This window comes from Thermobia domestica, chromosome 5 (genome assembly GCF_964235325.1).
Source record: "Thermobia domestica chromosome 5, izTheDome1.hap1.1, whole genome shotgun sequence".
Lineage (NCBI taxonomy): Eukaryota > Metazoa > Arthropoda > Insecta > Zygentoma > Lepismatidae > Thermobia > Thermobia domestica.
Genome location: NC_137458.1, coordinates 58,676,375 through 58,695,250, shown reverse-complemented (window position 1 = coordinate 58,695,250; position 18,876 = coordinate 58,676,375). Strand labels below are relative to the sequence as shown.

General features: G+C 36.9%; 2 protein-coding genes across 4 annotated transcripts in view; one reads left to right on the top strand and one right to left on the bottom strand.

The window, feature by feature from the left end:
* defl (Integrator complex subunit 7) overlaps positions 1 to 7,436 on the top strand; it is an 80,418-nt gene extending 72,982 nt beyond the window's left edge. The window contains exons 18-19 of the mRNA XM_081758699.1: positions 3,243 to 3,437; positions 6,812 to 7,436. Of these exons, the coding sequence (XP_081614825.1) occupies positions 3,243 to 3,437; positions 6,812 to 7,057 (441 nt within the window). The 3' untranslated portion in view covers positions 7,058 to 7,436. The remainder of the gene's footprint in view (positions 1 to 3,242; positions 3,438 to 6,811) is intronic.
* Positions 7,437 to 9,432: 1,996 nt separating this feature from the next.
* The window catches only part of LOC145685925 (molybdenum cofactor biosynthesis protein 1-like), a 57,672-nt gene continuing 48,228 nt past the window's right edge, over positions 9,433 to 18,876 (bottom strand). For 2 of the 3 annotated variants that reach the window (XM_081758698.1, XM_081758696.1), the window contains exon 9: positions 9,434 to 10,209. In XM_081758698.1, the coding sequence (XP_081614824.1) occupies positions 9,548 to 10,209 (662 nt within the window). In that variant the 3' untranslated portion in view covers positions 9,434 to 9,547. Of the gene's footprint in view, positions 10,210 to 18,876 lie in introns of all 3 variants that reach the window. The other variant, XM_081758695.1, reaches the window with a different exon arrangement.

The following is an 18,876-nucleotide window of genomic DNA, read 5'->3' as shown; positions in this document are numbered from 1 at the left end:
GTTTCATTTTAATAAGTACAATATCACTCTTTATGTTCACAAATTCGTTTTCGATTTCCCCGTAAACTACGCGTGAACTTTTATCCTCACCTATATCGTTTTACATATTTATCTTAATGAAATCTATCGATTGGTATATGTCTTATGTTTGGACTTTTTTTTTTTTCGTCACATTAAAACACACTATAAATACTGTAAACGTTAATAACACTGTAAATTATTTAAAAGTTCCATGTTCGTCAGATCATTTTAACCATCGTTACAGTGTGTGTTAATACTGACAGCATTTGCCCAGATGTCTAAACCACTGTCATTACTCTTCTGATTGGAAAGTCTGTTACAGAAATACTTATGAGATCAAGAAGATGGAAATCGGAAGATGCAAAATAGGGATTGTAGGAAGAAGTAGAAGGATTTTCAACTGAACACTTGTCAATAAACTCGAATTCTCTCACAAGAATTAGTCAGAATCAGTTGTCTCCAAACCCACGTAGTAGTTACCGTACGGAAGTATAGGTAATCGTGAATTTGTTTTTTCAACATTACCAATCATTATGGATATTTTGTCCCTAATCAGACGAGAATTATTTACTAATTGATCAAGATGTGTATTAAATATTCCCATTATTTACTACGATGCCATTTAAGGCTTCCTTTTCATTGGTGTCTCAAACCTTACTTGTGCCTTTCGTTAAATCGTACTATTCATATACTGTATATCTTCTTTGGAATTTTATCTGGAAACTGTGCTGTTACTTCTCAAAATTTCACAACGTGTGACGTTTCCATTCACAACGTAACGAATAATAGTAACGAGCTTCACAATAGTCGAACTAGAATAACATCCGCCGTCTTGAATAAACAAACATGGTTGCCATAACATCAAACAACGCTACTAGATAGATAATATGTATTGTAAATATCTTATGTTTGATGTAAAAGTACAACAGTGGGCACTTACTGAAGCTACTTCTATTTCTGAGTGAACATCCCACGTATAAGTAGTCTATAATGAGGGATACTCTTTAAGGGCTCAATTATGTAACGGTTTGCGTTAACGCAATTCAATTTTTTGCGCCTCAATTTGCGATAGTGAACATTAATTTGCAATTTACAATTGGTTTTTGCCAGCTTTGCGTTGCGTTACGCTCCTCAATTTTTTGTAAAGACTGGTACGGAACTTCCAAATTTTCTCTAAACGATGTCAGCAAATAGAAAAACTTTTTAAGTGATTGTACTCGCTGTTTCGTAAAATTCGTCTGTGTAACCACACTCATTAACGATGTCTTTGGTATAGTCAAATGATTTTTTCTTATAGTACATAAAAGTATTTAATGTAAAGTTTTAGTGAATTTCACGGTTGTGATTAGGTTCTGAGCAAGTTGTCAATTATTTTATTTTAGTATATTTCGGAATCGAACCAACAATTTCTTCCCCTGGTAGGAAAGGCAATTTCTACTGTACTTTGTGTGGAAAATGTAAAACCTAAGAATAACAAGCAGTTGAAATGGGCTTGTATGAGAGCACTATTTATATTTTGAGCCTTGGCAACATTGATTGTAGTTAGGCGCTATTTTTTGTTTGCATAGAAACGTTTGACATTCTTGACCATGACGTATTTCAAATGTTTTGTGAATTGCGTGACAATAGAAAAATGGAATTAACTCGTGAAGATTTTCGTGCTATGATTTTCGACGTGCATTATCAAGACAAGAGTGCATCGATCAACTTACTTCCACATTTGACAATGAAGCCCCATCCTTTGCCACTGTAAAACGCTGATTTTACTCGTGGCCGTCATTCGCTCACTGACGAAATTCGCGAAGGTCGTCCAAAATCAGTTGTTAAAGAAAACATTGATGCTGTGCAAAACATAATGGGGGGGAAGATCGTCATGTTACATACTGTGAGATTGAGGCAACCCTAGGCATTAGTTCCACCAGCATATATAAAATATTACATGATCATTTAGCTGTGAGAAAGCTTTGTTCTCATTGGATCCCACATAATTTGACAAAACTCAAAAAGAAGCTCTCGTCGATTGGTACACACAAATGCTCAATAAATACAATGGCGGTGCTTCAAAAGACGTATATAAGATTGTAACAGATGACGAATCATGGATATATGCGTATGAGCCGAAACGTAAACAGCAGTCAGCTATATGGGTGTTCCAAGATGAACCAAATCCAACAAAAATTGCCGTGCTTGAAACACATGGCAACAAATGGTCACCTGTTTTTCTGGGAAGACTGGTCATATGGCAACTGTGCCTTTAGAGGAACGTAGAACGGTCAACTCTGAATGATAAACAACAATTTATTTGCCGGAGGTCTTCGCTCAAATACGAAAAACAAACAAGCGCCGTCGAATCATTCTTCATCAAGACAATGCGAGCTTTCACACATCTCGTCTAACAACCGACTATTTGAACACTTAAAAAATCGAATTATGAATCATCCGCCATACATTCCTGATTTGGCACCCAATGACTTCTTGTTCTTGAATGTCAAGAATAAATTGCGTGGACAACGATTTTCGTCGGCGGAAAAAGCCGTTGATGCGTTCAAAGACCATATTATGGAGGTATCTCAAGAAGATTGGAAAAAATGCTTTGACAAATGGTTCGAACGAATGCAAAAGTGTATTGATCATAAAGGAGAATATTTTGAAAAACAATAAATCAATTTTCAATGACAAATTACTGTTTTTTCATTGTTAGGCTCAGAATATAAATAGTGATCATCGTATATATACACTCATGTCCAAAATGATTGTTGCATATCTATAACTGTCTTTCTGTAAGAATATAATATGATAATGATTTTGTAGGGTACTTTTAACATTGATACTATGTGTATAATCGGGAAATTTATATTTGTGGTAAATTTCATAGGAAAAGAATTATAAATACGAAAATTAGAATGAGTAAAACAAAATGTTGCTAAATGGACAAGAAAATGTTTTATTTTCGTTTTATTGTTCTTATTTACTGCTATTTTGACATGAAATTTTCCACATACATGTCTTTGCCGATTATACACATGCTAAAGTTATAAGAAATACCGGACGAATTCGTTATCAAATTATATTCCTACAACAACACATTTATAGACATGCGACAATAATGTTGGACATGAATGTACATGCGTATATTATTTACCTCATCAATGGTTGCTTATTTTGCCTAATACATAACACAAAGTCACAGATAACTTATGAGTAATAATGTTTCCGTTTAGCTGGCGATATCCCCTCAGCCTCGTGTGTTGGGCGAATCCATAAACGTCCAAAGTGGATCACAGTTGGCGGTGAAGGTGGAAGGAGTAATTCAGCATGGAAAGAGACCAGGCCTCTTCAGAAGTGTCCAGGGTGTAACGATAACAGTGTCTTCCCAGACGCCTTCTCGAGTGGCACACAATTCTCATGACGGAAAGGTATTATATTTATTATTAATTGCTTTAATAAACTTAAGAGCAGGTATATTTCAGCCTCAGTAATATACTTATTCATTTATTTACTGAAGTCTTTCCTTTTACTGTACGGGTCTATTTTTTGTATTTGTGTTCAGATGTTTGGCATTATTTACCAACAGTGGCGTATTTATTTGGGTTATCGGTAGAGACGAAACTTTTTCGCAACACTTTTGATATTTTGTAGCATTAATTATCACAATTTTCGCATTTATTTTTTTAAATATATATATATATATATATATATATATATATATTTAATATGGTACTTGTAAACAGTATATTTTTGGTAGTGAGGTGTATCTAATACAAAAATGAGGATATACCTTGATTAGGTGCACATTCTAGCTAATGTATTCACTGAAATATAGAAATTAATGCAAAAATTTAAACACTTTCTGTAACCTCATCTTTAGTTAAAGGATAACCGTCCGGAAGACATTACCAATTCTTCTTTTAAGTTTGTTCTCCTGTCAGTAACAATCATGTTATACTTGGAAAAGAATCTCTCGGCATCAACACTCGAGACTGATAACCATATTAAACGTAACGAGCTGACAGCAAAAGACCTGTGTTTGACTTTTAAACTGTTTAACAATGATACAATGTCAACTTTCTTATCCTTACTGTTGAAAACTTCAATAACCGTACTTTTAAATTCACGGTAAGCAACCAATAGATCATGAATATTTTCACCACAAAACACAGTCAACGATTTAAACAAACGTTCAGTTTTGTTGATGTCTACGTCTTTATGAAGTGGAACAGTTTCTGGATCAAATAACTCGTAGAAATGTTTGTAAACTCTCCATACTGAATTGTCGTCATTTGCTTGCGTGTAATTTTAGTTAGTATTAGCAACAATTCCACTTTTTCGTTTTTATTTGCATTTATCGCAAATAATGCCGAATTTTGCAAAAATTCGCGATAACTTAAATGTGATTTCTGGTTCTGAAACGAAAAGTTTGAAGTTTCCTAAAACATATACGCTTTTTTATTTATTTATTTATTTTTAACATTTCGCACATATCGCATTAGCGAAAAAGTTTTCGTCTCTAGTTATCGGGCTCAACCCCCCCCCCCCCCTTTTCCCGAAATAAACTTGTTAATTTTTTGCATTCCACGTACAACAATAATCCTTCTTACCAATTTCATTGACTTTCCATTTTCTTATGCTCTTTGTTCAGAAATAATACTGTATTTGTCGAATTTCATTACATGTAAGAACTACGTTCTTTTTTCTCTTTCGTCCATTCTACTCTTCTCTTTATTTTTCTTAGTTGTTACTTTCTTTCGTTTCTCCTTTCGTACTTTCGTCTGTTGTTAGTTGTGATTCAAATCGGCCGTCAGTAACATCAAAACTAAGAGGAGCTGATAAGCGAAGCTGGTGTTCTACACCACTAGTGGTCAGAGTAGAGACCACCGACTGCAGGAGTGAGAGAGTGTTTGGCTGTTCTGGGAAGTGAACTGGGTGGCGTAGTGGTTAACGCATCGGCACGGTATGCCGGAGATACCGGGTTCGAGTCCCGGTCCAGCCAAGCTACTTTTTTACTCTTTGTAAGTTGTTTAATTTGCACCTACAGAGGATTGTAGTGTGTAAAATAAATCGGTTGTTTCCTCGTTTCATTAATATATATGAACATTTACATCGTTTAGTTATAAAGAAATGTAAATGTTTGAATTAAAGAAAATCAAGAGGGGGAAATAAGTAGCCCGGGGAATTAGGTAGGCCAAGAGGATGCTTCCTTTTTCCTCTACGAATAGAATAAAAGATTAGATTCACTGCTAAATTCTTGTGTGTATTATATCACATAAGATTCACCAGTCTGCAGTTCTTGCATTAAAACTGCAATCAGTATATTTCACCTTCAACTTGTCTCAACATTTTCTTTCAGGTAAAAACGTACACAGGTAAAACTGAATATTTCCATATTTTTTTTTTTTTTTTTTTTTTTTCTAAAATGAAATCACTTAAGTTGAAATGAGATTACAAATATTCACGTGTGTTTGCAGGAACGTCATTTCAGATTTGTTTAGGGGGGAGGGGTAAGATCCTCCACCGACATACGAGTTTCACTTTTTCCCTAGTATATTAGTAGACAATCGATTAAAATATATTTAATTCTCAAACTCAGGTGGACAATTGCCCCCTGCTTCCCCGTGTTCTACATAACCCCCCCCCCCCCCGAAACAAAATCCTAAACACGCCACTTTTTACCAATATATATAATAATAGTTTAGATGCTGAGTAAATTCACTGAAAATTGACATCAGCTTTTGTAAGTGCAAACATCTCTTCAAGTTTACATCAAAATGATTCTATTTCGAATTTATTTCAAAAATGGGAGTTACATAAATCCTAAATCTATAATAAAAGATTTATTATGTTGAGAGGGGATCTATAATCTTTTTTAGTACATAAAATTGGTAGCATTCCCTGAATTTTACTGCTCATTCCATATACACACAAGTGGTGTTGGATTTAGAATTACCCCATTCCAACTTACTTTTATTTTTTCTGTGGAGGCACGATGGCTCAGTGGTTGAGCGCTCACCTCTCGTGCGTGGAGTCTCTTGTTGGATCCCAGGCAGTTTGTGGTGACCAACATCATGTCCGTGGGTTTTCTCGAGGTTTTCTAGTTTTCTTTCATAATCATTCACTTTCATTAAACATTTGTCTCCTTTAGTGTAAAGGGTATAATCGTGGGACGAGAAACCGAAATATTTGATTTTTAAAATGTATTTCTAAACTTATCCCATCCTGATAGATCATTAGATATTTAAAGTTTATGAGCATCTAAAAAAATATAATTCCTTATTGCAAAGTTATTTTCTAAATTTTAGGTTATGACTTAAACATCTACTAATGAACATTATATGTATTAATAATGTTATTTTGAATTTTTCCCATCACAAGTTACAGTATGTATAGTGAACAGAGGACTTAGCTTCTGAAATGCGTTAGTGAAGGCAACATAAACAATCGAAAATATTTTCTTTCTCTGTCCCTCTCTCTTTTCGTGCTCAAATTTAAAGCATGTGTGTGAATTATAAAGTGTTCTTCAGAGCTGTTAATACTTTTCGTTAAAACTTTGCTTGTGTTAACCATCACTTCTCTGTTATTTTGAAAGTACTATTTGGAATTTGCCTAGATATCTTCGAGAAACGAAGAGTCTCGTGAGTCAAGATCAATCTAAGCACAAATTTTAGCCGTGCTAAGGAAATTAGCAAATTATTATGAGGTACCTTTCGTGCGATCCGATTTTATTATTATTATTACAATATTCTTTTGTGTAAATAAACGAAGCTTGAGTTTCGTCACCATCTTGTATTTTCAGATGATTGATAGTGGTTCTGTAATCACACAAACAGTGACTCCTCACCGAGACTTCTTCACAGCACAGTTTCTGCTGGCTTTTCCTGCTGGTGGGCAATATTTAGTGATTGTGGAGGCAGCATTAACGGACGAAAATGGTAATATGTGGCGCACTGGTCCTCGTAGTACACTGACTGTCAAATCCCATGAAGAAGGAGGTAAAGCAGGAAGTTCGTCTGCCAGAAGTGGTTTCACTGCAAGATTTTAAAGGGTAACAGACTCTGTTAAGTTTCTCAACCAAGGAAACATAATGGTACAAAACGATGAATACCAGTATTGTGTATACTGTATATTACGTAAGGATCGTATGAACGACATAAGTTGTTTTTACCAATATTTAAAACCATCAAATCGCTTCCAGTCGATTACACATATTTTCTGTGTATCTTTTTGCTGGTTGTATTTCTCAATACTTATAATTTAAAAAAATGCATGTTAGATTGACATGAAACATTCAATTGTATTATAAATGACTGAATTAATTTTATATATATTTTGTTTATATAATAAAATATTAAATCGCTTCTATTTTTCATTCCTAAGTATTGGTACATTGGTCCTATATAATTTAAATATTTGTCCACACACAATTTCCGTGTTGACAACCTGCAATTAAAATAGCGCTTTTCAGTCCATGAGATGTTTATTTTATTCCTCCTTACAAATGAAACTCCCAGCCCAAAATTGGCCGATTACTTCATTGTCTTCTTCATTTAATTCTATGACAGTGAAGTAAGTCCCTGACAGCTTAAAAGCTTGGATATAAATGCAATGTTTGACAACAGCAGCGTCATGAAGGAAAGATGGAAGAATCCCATTTACAGGATTTGTAAGACATGACACGAACATTTACAATTTCAGTGGGATGTTGCATTCCTAGCCTTAGTAGCAATCGCAGTCCGGTGCTCGTAGTACTGAAAAAAAAGAAAATCGACATCAGGTAGTAGTGTGTGGACAAGCTTCACTATGCCTAGAGCTCTTTTATTTGAAGTGTGTCTTCGAAAAATATGAGAAACAGACTTCAGCCCCGCCTCCCTCTTACGGATAAAATCTTCCCTTTGCTTTGGGGAAAGAAGTGAATGACCTGGGCTGTGTTGCCAATTTGTCATTCAGTCCTTTGGTCTTGGCGAATGAAGATCGTAGGACACTTAGAATGACTAACAAGACAGTGCACAGCGAAATCCGTCAATGTGGCAACCCTGTCCACATTCAACTATTGAAAGATCTCGGCCAAAGCAACTTCTCCCTTCCCTTTCGAGAAAAGACATCGACAGCAGCGCTAACACAGGCATACTTGAAATAGAAAGGCTCTAACCGTCGCATTATAGACAGACAACTGAGTTCTAACGGGGATGCACGGTTGGCGCACTCGAAGGCAACTTCTCGTATTGCAAAATTGGTAAGCGTACCGTGCATGCTACCACGACAGTGATTTGAGTGTGGAAGCAATGGCCAGAATGAAATATACGCAGCGCAATGGACTGTACAATATAGCACCACCGCAGGATGGTGATAACATCCATAAGGCCGAGAACTGTACAGCTTTCGAAAAGTCTGCTGAAGACTGGATTATCGGACCTAGAACGATAATGTCTCAAGCTATAATAGGCGCGTACTGAAAGGAAAAGGATCTCAAGTCCCGCATCAACACCTGCTAGAGTGATAGTCACATACGTATAGTGGTAAGCAATCTGCCAATGTGCATTGGCGAACGGCGGATGTGGACCACCATTGCTTAGAGCACATGAACTCACTCGGCTGCTACGTATTGACGGTAAACTCACCAGTGATCACAATATGAGGAAATCTCGAGAAACTCACGGATAACTTTGAACGCCATGTTCCAGCAGAATATCACTCGGCTATGTATATCCCGGAATGTGCAAGCCGCCTTCGAGAAATGATGGATACCACTACTTCGCTGACCTACAGAATTGAAAGGTACGATATACAATTAAAAGGTAAATTTGGATAAGGGCGTAACTAGCAATTCTTCAATTTTTCAGGAGAGCAGAAAAACAAACGCTCTTATCCAATTAACCAACGTATTCACACACTATTTTTGGAGACAGGCGTTCGCTACGGAGCAGATATATTACCTTACCACCTAGACAGATACGGGCATGCTCAATCTTGCAGAAAATATGTATATCGCATTTTACCGGAAATAGGTCGATACGCCCTTATCCAAATTACCCCTTCAATTGGTTGTCAACTTCTTCGTTAGGTCTTCCACCAGGCGGGATCGATATATTGTAGACTCGCAGCATTGCAGACAATTCCTCGGCAACACATTCAGCGTCTGTTTGATTCGATGCCAAGATGTATAAAACTTTTGACTGCAGCTTGCGGAGGCTTCACGCCATTAATTTATCAAGGTTCTGTTGTGAAATCGTGATTATTTCTGTGTAGTTATGAGACAAATGTGTGGAATACACTTCATTCCACTCTCAAGTGTCTTAGTGTTGTAATTTTCATAATTAGCAGTGGATAATAACTTTCATTAGGTTATACTTATTACAGCCTGTGCTGCTAATTAGATTGTGCATGTTTGAATATCATTACTTTATTAAACTCACATATAGATTTTTTTTATTTATTTGAAACATTCACATAAAATAGAAATATAAACTTTATACACATTTGAAACAAAATATACATTTTTTTTTTTTTTTCATATTATTGCTATAACAAATTATCACAGTTCTTGTCGTTTGAAATCACCCCTCGTACCCCCTGATTTACTAATTAATTGTACATCTGCGATAACCATGTCATGAGTGACAGCTTTACACATGTCATAGACTGTAAGAGCAGCAATTGATGCAGCAGTTAAAGCTTCCATTTCAACGCCAGTTCTACCCTCACATTCTGCCGATGTGGTTATGACAACAGCACAGCGGTTTTTATCTAACCTTGTATTCACTTCCACTTTTGACAAACTAATATTATGACACAGAGGTATAAGATTAGATGTTTGTTTAGCACCCATAATTCCTGCCAGTTCAGCAATTGTTAAGACATCTCCCTTTTTCATTTTGTTCTCCTCAATCAGCTGGAAAACTTTATCGCCTACTAATACTGTAGCTTGAGCGGATGCTTTACGTAACGTAACAGGCTTTCCACCAACATTCACCATTACTGCTCTTCCCGTCTTGTCAACATGCGTTAAGGAAGAACAAAATCTAATCGGTAAAAACTGAAAATTATGCAAAATATTCTCATAATGAAGCATGTTTGATAAATTTGTGCTATTACCAATGATTGAAGACTGTCGAAGGAACGACGATACGAAAGCAAATTCGGGAAGACACATTTTATTGTTTAATCGCTTGGTGTAGTTGAGTCCAAATAGATTACCTGCAAGAAAGGTATACACAATTCTATAATTTTCATTTAACAATATGTTTTGAGCAAGTTAAAAGAAAAAAAATAACTTCAAGGTGACGATAAAATTTTGATACTTCAATAAAATTTTATTACCATTATATATTCCTAAGATAGCCAAAAATTTTATCATTATATATTTCTAAGATAGCCAAAAGTTTTACGAGGTTATGTGAAATTATGCATATAGCTGGAATAACGGAATCCCAAAGCGGGCATGGAATAAAATATTTATCAGAAATATGATTTATCATACAGGGAGAAGGAGAAGTAGGAAGTAAACAAATTATAGAAAAGATCATTAGTTGAGGGGCTCGCCAAGTCGCTGAGATGCTGTGTTAAGTACTTTCTTTTATCAAGCTTCCAACAATATTACGTGACTTCGGATGCCATCATGGTGTCGCTTTTGTGAGCTTCTTTTAGTAACTGATCATATCTATAATATGAGGTGTGACATAAACATAGTTCAGTGCGTAATTTAAAAATCGTGTTACTTGGATACGGAAGCTATTTGGCGCATTTTAACCAGGGAATTGAACATGAACATTTGTGCGAAGGTTGTATTAAAAACTATAATGTAAAGGGCTATGTGAGAACATGTTACAACTATTCAGAAATGAGTTAAGTTTGTTGGAATCTGTCGTTACTTGCGATGAGGTATGGATTTTCGCCGAACTCTGAAAGTAGGCACCAGAAGGAATTTGACGTTGATTTTTTGTTCACTTTTCCACCCGATGTTTTTCCGGCAGAACGTATTCACTCAATGACGCAATACACACAACTGGCGACACAGACAGACAAGAGGTGTTGCATGACGAAACAGTTGTTGCTAACTCTTTGTGTGTGTGTGTGTGTGTTGGGGATGGTGAGTCACGTCTCGTAATCCCCTTTTTCCTCTTGTGAAACATCTTTGCAAAAGCTTACTCAGTTTTTTTTTTTCTTCATATAAGTTTTTTCTTTCTTTCTAACTCCTGATATATACCAGGTGTATCAGACGTCCAATACTTATTAATTACAAACGGCTGCATATAAAAATTTGAAACACAAGCAAGATAGGAAAATATCAGAAGGCGCATCGAACAGAACAAACTACTTGTTCCACAGCACCGTCTATCATGAGACCCCGGGGATCATCCGAAAATTTTAAACAAGGTATGTAACATGAAGGAATCGTGGAAAAACAAAACTTTTAAAGGTGAAAGTTTTTTTGTGTGAGGCACCGTTTATGAAATAGCCCTTGTTTAATTGTGAGGTTCTGCACAGCCCAATAAAACGTCCAATGGTTATAAATCACTAACTGCTGTAAATAAAATGAAACAAAAAGTGAGATAGGAAAATGTCAAAATGTCAATTTCATAGGATGCTTCCTTCACAGGACCTCCTATCATAAGACTCCTAGGAGTCACCCGTAAAATTTAAATTATGTAATTTGACACATCATTAAAAGGATCACGGAAAAACAAAATCCTTTGTAGGAAAAAGGTTTCTAGTGTGGGGAATCGTTTACGAAATGAACAACATTTAACGGTTTTATCTGACCATGTAAGAATTCAGAGTTCAATTACAGCTATTTCATATTTATACATTTTTTCATTATTTTTTCCATGGTGTAATATATATACAGGGTGGGCCATTTTAATTAATCCACGGAAATATCTGAAAAATGATAAAACATAGAAGAAATGTTTCAAGTACACGTTATATATTGCTAAGGGGAAAACCCAATTCCGCCAAAAGTACCCTTCCACGCCCCCCCCCCTAAATGCGGGTAACGGGGGGTAACTTTGAAATGTCAAATGGGAACATGGGTCGAGTAATACCTCGCTCGAAAGGTCTTGGAAAACTAAGTAACGCTGTACCAAAAGATGTTCCATATTGTGCACCGGTTTCAAAATGGCCGCCATAATATGGTTCGGAAACTCCAGTACCCGTAGTGTGAAAACCCATGGAAGGTAAATGAATAGAACAAAATTGAAATACGTAACTATCATAGGGCATATCGAACGGTGTGGTCCCTGTGATCCCAGTGGCCTCCCTAAAGGGGTCTTGGGGGCTAACTTCAAAATTTCAAATAGTAACATGAGTCGAATGATACCTCGTTCGATAAATCTTGCAAAATCTAACATATTGCAGGAGAAAACGATTGATGTGAAATGGCAGTGTTCTCAAAAGGCCGCCGAAACATAGTATCCGTGTCAGAGAAAAGGTTTAGTACCCGTAGTATGAAAGCGGTTGGAGATAAATCAACAAACGAAAAACTGGAGAAGGTAACTGACGTAAGGCACATCGAGAGGTGTTGTCGGGGTGACTCCAAGGGCCAACTGAAAGGTATCCGGGGCCAACTTGAAAATTTCAAATAGTAGCTTGAAGCGAGTAACATCACGTTACATAGACAAATTAATATCAAACAGCTTCTGTAAGAAAATTTTCGACATGAGGCACAGTTTTCAAAATGATCGCAAAGACATGGTGACTGTGTCTAAGAAAACGTCTAGTGCCCATAGTATGAATACGGTTAGACATAAATGAAAATAACGAAAATTAAATAGGAAAACCACGGAGGCGTTCCAAGGCTCGAGAATGATACAACAGAGATAAAAATATTAGAGTAAAATTACCATAATGTATAGAGAGAAATCCAAGTCCTGCAAAATAATCTCTCCCTGCGCTCTGTATGTGAGTGGGGTGGAAAGTAAAGTGAAAGTTCAAACGAGAACTCTACTTTAATTGGTAAATTAAGGCTAACCTTACAAATAGGTATGGTGTGGTTGAAACATTTGTTTGTAAGGATGACGCTGTAGTGACTAAAAAAAGAGAAACTTTTATGCAATGCGTGCTGGTTATTCAGAAAGCATTTCGGGGATACACATACACACCGTTTCGTCCCTCAAGCTCACAATATGACATGAATGCTAATAGTTAATCAAAATATAACTGTGGCCATCCGCGTTAATTTAGTGCACCAATTCTCTATGCATGAAGTCTGCCTTCCAAACAGCATTGGGTAGGTCAAGCGTACGCCCGAACCGTTGTTCGGTCGGACATTGAAATTTTGAAGTTAGCCCACAAGACCCCTTCAGGGAGGCCACTGGGATCACAGGGATTACATCATTCGATATGCCCTATGATATTTACGTATTTCAATTTTGTTCCATTCTTTTACCTTCCATAGTTTTCATACTACGGGTACTGGAGTTTCCGAACCATATCATGGCGGCCATTTTGAAACTGGTGCACAATATGAAACATCTTTTGGTACAGCGTTACTTAGTTTTCCAAGACCTTTCGAACGAGGTATTACTCGACCCATGTTCCCACTTGACATTTCAAAGTTACCCCCATCTAGGGGGGCGTGGAGGGGTACTTTGGTGGAATTGGTTTTCCCCCTTAGCAATATATAACGTGTACTTCAAAAATTTCTTCTATGTTTTATCATTTTTCAGATATTCCCGTGGATTAATTAAAATGGCCCACCCTGTATATCCCGTTATTCAAAATTCTCAGGTAACCCGAGGGGTCCATGTGAAGCAAACAAAGCATTCCATTCGATGCATTCCCTTTAACATTTTTGTAGTTTACTTTTTGTTTCATTTTATCTTTAACCGTTTATGATTTATAAGCATTGGACGTTTTATCTGAAACACATGATATCATTATATATATTTCTAGCAAAAAAACCTACATATCCACTAGTAACATAAATACTAAGAAGCAATGGTTATCGTACTGGGAGACCAGGTTCGATTTCCGATGGGAGCTCATAATACTTGATCCAACGTTAAGCTGTACGTTCAGGTCCTATACACCCTCGACGTTGATCGGAACGCTAAATTCAATCAACCAACTAACTAACTAGCCACAGCTAAGTGATAAATTAGTTGTTACGAATTATATTTTTAAGTTGGAAGAACAAATTTACATTTCATTGTGACATGCGTGCAAAGCAATATGGGTTAGTTAAAAGCCTTTGGATGCCCTTTTATTCTAAAACCTGAGAAGAAAATACGAAATCTGTTAATGGGAGGTGGTTAGAGAGGGGAAAGGGAAACAATTTGTACAGTACATGCCCCACCATAGCCGCCATCTTGAATTAAAGTTCGAAATTTCGATGGGAAGGAGGGCATGTCGCATATCAAGTAACCAGCGTGAACTCAGGAATCCAAAGGTGTCAATGTTTCTTTCATATCTTGTAAAGTTTGCACGTTATGAACACTAGATGCCTGGAAAGTTTCATTGTCACTGACAAAAACTTATTTTTGCAGATGATCTAAGATGTTTCTGATAATGGTACAGAAGATAGAAATTATCCTAATGGGCGGGAAACTCAGTTGCAGAGACACTGCAGAAGTCTACAACAGACGACACTCAGACAGACATCCAGTATCGCACACCACAGTCGCGTACGTGATTTCTGAATTTCAAGAAACTGGTACTGTGGAAGATAAAGCACGCAGTGGTCGACCAAAGACTGCCACAAATAACGATACAGCAATGAGGTTCTAGGATCGTTTGTAAAAACTCCCAAACTCAGTACTCTTAGGGTGGCGAGCACCAACCGAGAGTATGAAACTAAAATAGTAACTTACTCATAGAGAAGGAAATCGGTGACTTCCACTCGAGTGTACTGAACTAAATGTGTAAATTACTACAGGAGTAGAATTTTCATTTACTATCGTAGTAAATTTATTTACTCCATAACAGATGGAGAGCACCATCAAAGAGTACGCTACTACATTAATAACTCAAGGAGGAAATAAAGCCAAAATTTACTCCTAAGCAGTAGTAGGAGTAAAGTTAGAGAGTAAGGTGTATTCTTTGGTTTCTGTGTTAAATATCGAATTTCTATGGATTACCTGGACTATGAAGAAAATATAAAAATGAAGAAAGAGGTAGACATCCTAAGAATGAGTTTTAATGGAGAGAAGAGACCTATTTGCGATGTATAGCGACAATAAATCCAGAGAGCGGTTTGACTTGCATAAGGAATCTTTTGAGTCGCTGCTTAGCATGCTGGAACCGTTACTGCAGCATAATTCTGACAGGAACCGTGCTTTGTCTCCTAGGCTGCAACTTCTTTGTGGACTGCGAATCTTTCGCACTGGTGCTTCTCAAATCGTAGCAAGGGATCCCATTAACATCCATCGTACTACTATCCGCATCTCAGGAGGTTGCAAGTCTACGGAATTCGATCTTCGCGACCCTTCCAGCTGAGTTTCTCCACCCACTCCCGGCTGTGAAGATTTTTTTCAGGGTGGCCAGTCTTATATATACAAACACACGACTAACTCTATTTCTTGAAATGGAAGGGTCTTGGAGAAAACGAAGCAAAGGAAGGGCAGATAGTGTTAGGTGTGTGCATTGTCCATTCTCAACATGGCACTTGACACAATCTGTTTCACATTTATCACATGGCTACTGGTTCACATTTGTAAAGAATACTCTCATTTCACGATAATTTAGAATTCGTTTTAAGTCCTCCCAGTGAACTTTTTAAAGTGTGTATCCATTCGTGCTTCAAGATAAAGGATTATCTTCTCACTTATTGACAATTCATCCATAGAAAGTATCCTACAATATAGAAAAAACTAAGAATACTAACTGCAACTTTTTCGTTTCATTTGACCAAGATCCCGCCTCTATGTTGGATACCAAATGCCCAAACTCTTCCTGTTTTCCTTTTTCAGACAAATACTGGGACCGTCACTTAGAAAAGCTTGAACCATTTTCTTCCTCATTTTATGTCATAAAATGTAAGCAGGTATTTAGACTTGAGATAAAAGTATACGTGCAAGATGCCAACAAAGGAAACAATGTGAAGTTTAGTCTAGTGGCATTTTGATGTCCAACAATCGCAAGTTTTCTCACCTTTCTACATATGAACTTATACATAAGAATATTAATTAATAATAATGTCCTCAGCTAAATCTATTATCCATAAAAGCATTATGACCCAATTGAAATAGATAAATGCAAAACATTTTCTAAGACCCCCCCCCCCCCAAAAAAAAAAAGTATGTCTTGATCCCGGTCGTGTGGTAAGAAAGTTCTTTAGAGAACTCTTTTTATTGAACTTATTAGACATAGCTGTCCGTCAAATCGTTGCACGGGTTTTGCTCTATCGTAAGTTCCTCTTAGTTATTTTACACTTATCCAAGGAGGTCTAGGAGGACCGGACCTCTAAAATGTTCACGGTAGGTTTGCAAATGAACTATAATATGTAGATGAATTATAATATGGTTGGATCGGGCCTCCGTAATTTCTACCGCCCCCCCCCCCCCACTATATATTTGGTCTGGCTACCGGCCTGGCCTTTCCCTTTAGTTATGATTTAGTCTAGAGTTGAAGAACTCTTTGGTTTTATGTGAGCCGCAAACTGAAACAACATAACCTAAAATGATGAACTCGAGAAAGTTTTCTAATTACTTTTCGTTAATCATCAACAGTGTTCGACTCGTGAACTTTGCAACATCCAAAAACCTAATCGTGAAGAGTACAAAATTCCCACATCGCGACGTTCATAAATACACTTGGACATCACCAGACGGAAAAACACATAATCAAATTGATCACGTTTTAGTAGATAGAAGAAGACAATCTAGCATAATTGACGTACGGTCGTTTAGAGGGGCTGATTGCGACACTGATCACTACCTGGTAGCAGCGATAATACGGGAGAGATTATCGTTGAAGAAAGGTAATACTCAATGTCCGAAAACGGAGAGATTTAATTTAAAGAAACTAGAAGAGAGCCAGGTAAGAGAGGAATACCAGATTGAAGTTTCGAATAGATTCTCGGTTTTAGAAGACTCGGAGTGCACTAGTGTTGAGGATACTTGGATTGAAATTAGAGATAGCATTAAAAGTTCAGCAATAGAAAAATTGGGACACGCGGAAATACGTAGGAACAAACCATGGTTCGACCAAGAAGGCATTAAACTAGCAGAGAAGAGAAAACAGGCAAAATTACGGTGGCTACAAAATCCGAATGAAATAACTACACAAAATTTCGCAGATATCAGGCGGGAAACTTCCAAAACTTTTAGAACAAAGAAACGGAATTTTTTGAAAGCTAAAATTAAGGAACTTGAAGATAATAGTAAAAATAAAAATATTCGGGACATGTATAAGGGAATCAGCGAATTTAAGAAAGGCTATCAACCTTGTGCTTATATATTAAAGAAATCTGACGGTACAGTCCTCACTGACACGGATAGCATCTTAAATAGATGGAAAGATTTCTTTGACGATTTGCTTAACACGCAATCAAAAACTAATGTGCGTGGAGAAAAGGAGATACACACCGCAGAACCGTATGTTCCAGAACCCAAACTAATAGAAGTGGAAGCCGCTATAAAGAAATTAAAGAAACACAAATCCCCGGGTGTAGATGAAATTCCGGCTGAGTTAATTTTAGCTGGAGGCGATAAATTGTGGAACAAGATACACAAACTCATTCTCCTTATCTGGAACAAGGAAGAATTGCCACAAGAGTGGAAAGAGTCAATCATTGTTCCAATTCACAAGAAAGGCGACAAAACTGACTGTAATAATTATCGAGGCATTTCTCTTCTGTCAACATCCTATAAAATCCTTTCAAATATTCTGTTAGCAAGATTGACCCCATACGCAGATGAAATTATTGGAGATTATCAGTGCGGATTTAGACGAAATCGATCAACTATCGACCAAATATTTACCATTCGCCAAATACTCGAAAAGAAGTGGGAATACAATACCCCGGTACATCAACTATTTATTGATTTTAGAAAGGCTTACGACTCGGTTAGGAGAGAAACATTATACAACGTTCTTACAGAGCTTGGAATACCGAGAAAGCTAATTAGATTAATTAAGATATGTTTAAGTGAATCCCAAAGTAAAGTCCGGGTAGGAAAATTTTTGTCCACGAGCTTCCACGTCGAAAATGGCCTGAAACAAGGAGATGCGTTGTCGCCATTATTATTTAACTTTGTGCTGGAATACGCCATAAGGAAAATCAAAGATAGCAACCAGGGCCTAGAGTTGAACGGCATTCACCAGGTTATGGCATATGCTGATGATGTAAATTTAATAGGGGATGATAGGAGAACAGTAGAAAGAAATGCAGAGATCTTATTAAACGCTTGCAGGGACATGGGTTTAGAAGTAAATGCAGAGAAAACTAAATATATGGAAGTGCGTCGGGACCGTAATACGGCAAATTGTGGAGGCGTTAAAATATTAAATAATACTTTTGATAAAGTGGATACTTTCAAATATTTAGGATCAATATTAACAGACGAAAATCATATTCACGAAGAAATTAAATGTCGACTAAAAGCAGGGAATTCGTGTTACTATTCGGTTCAAAATCTCTTGTCGTCGCGAATTCTGTCGAGGAATTTGAAGCTTAAAATATATAAAACGATAATCATGCCTGTTGTTCTGTATGGTTGCGAAACATGGTCGCTTACTCTGAGGGAAGAACATAGACTGAAAGTATTTGAGAACAGGATCCTGAGAAGAATATTCGGACCCAAGAGGAACGAGAATGGGGAATGGCGGAAGCTTCATAACGAGGAACTACATAGTTTATACGGTTTACCCAACATTGTTAGGGTCGTCAAGTCTAGGAGGCTTAGGTGGGCAGGTCATGTAGCT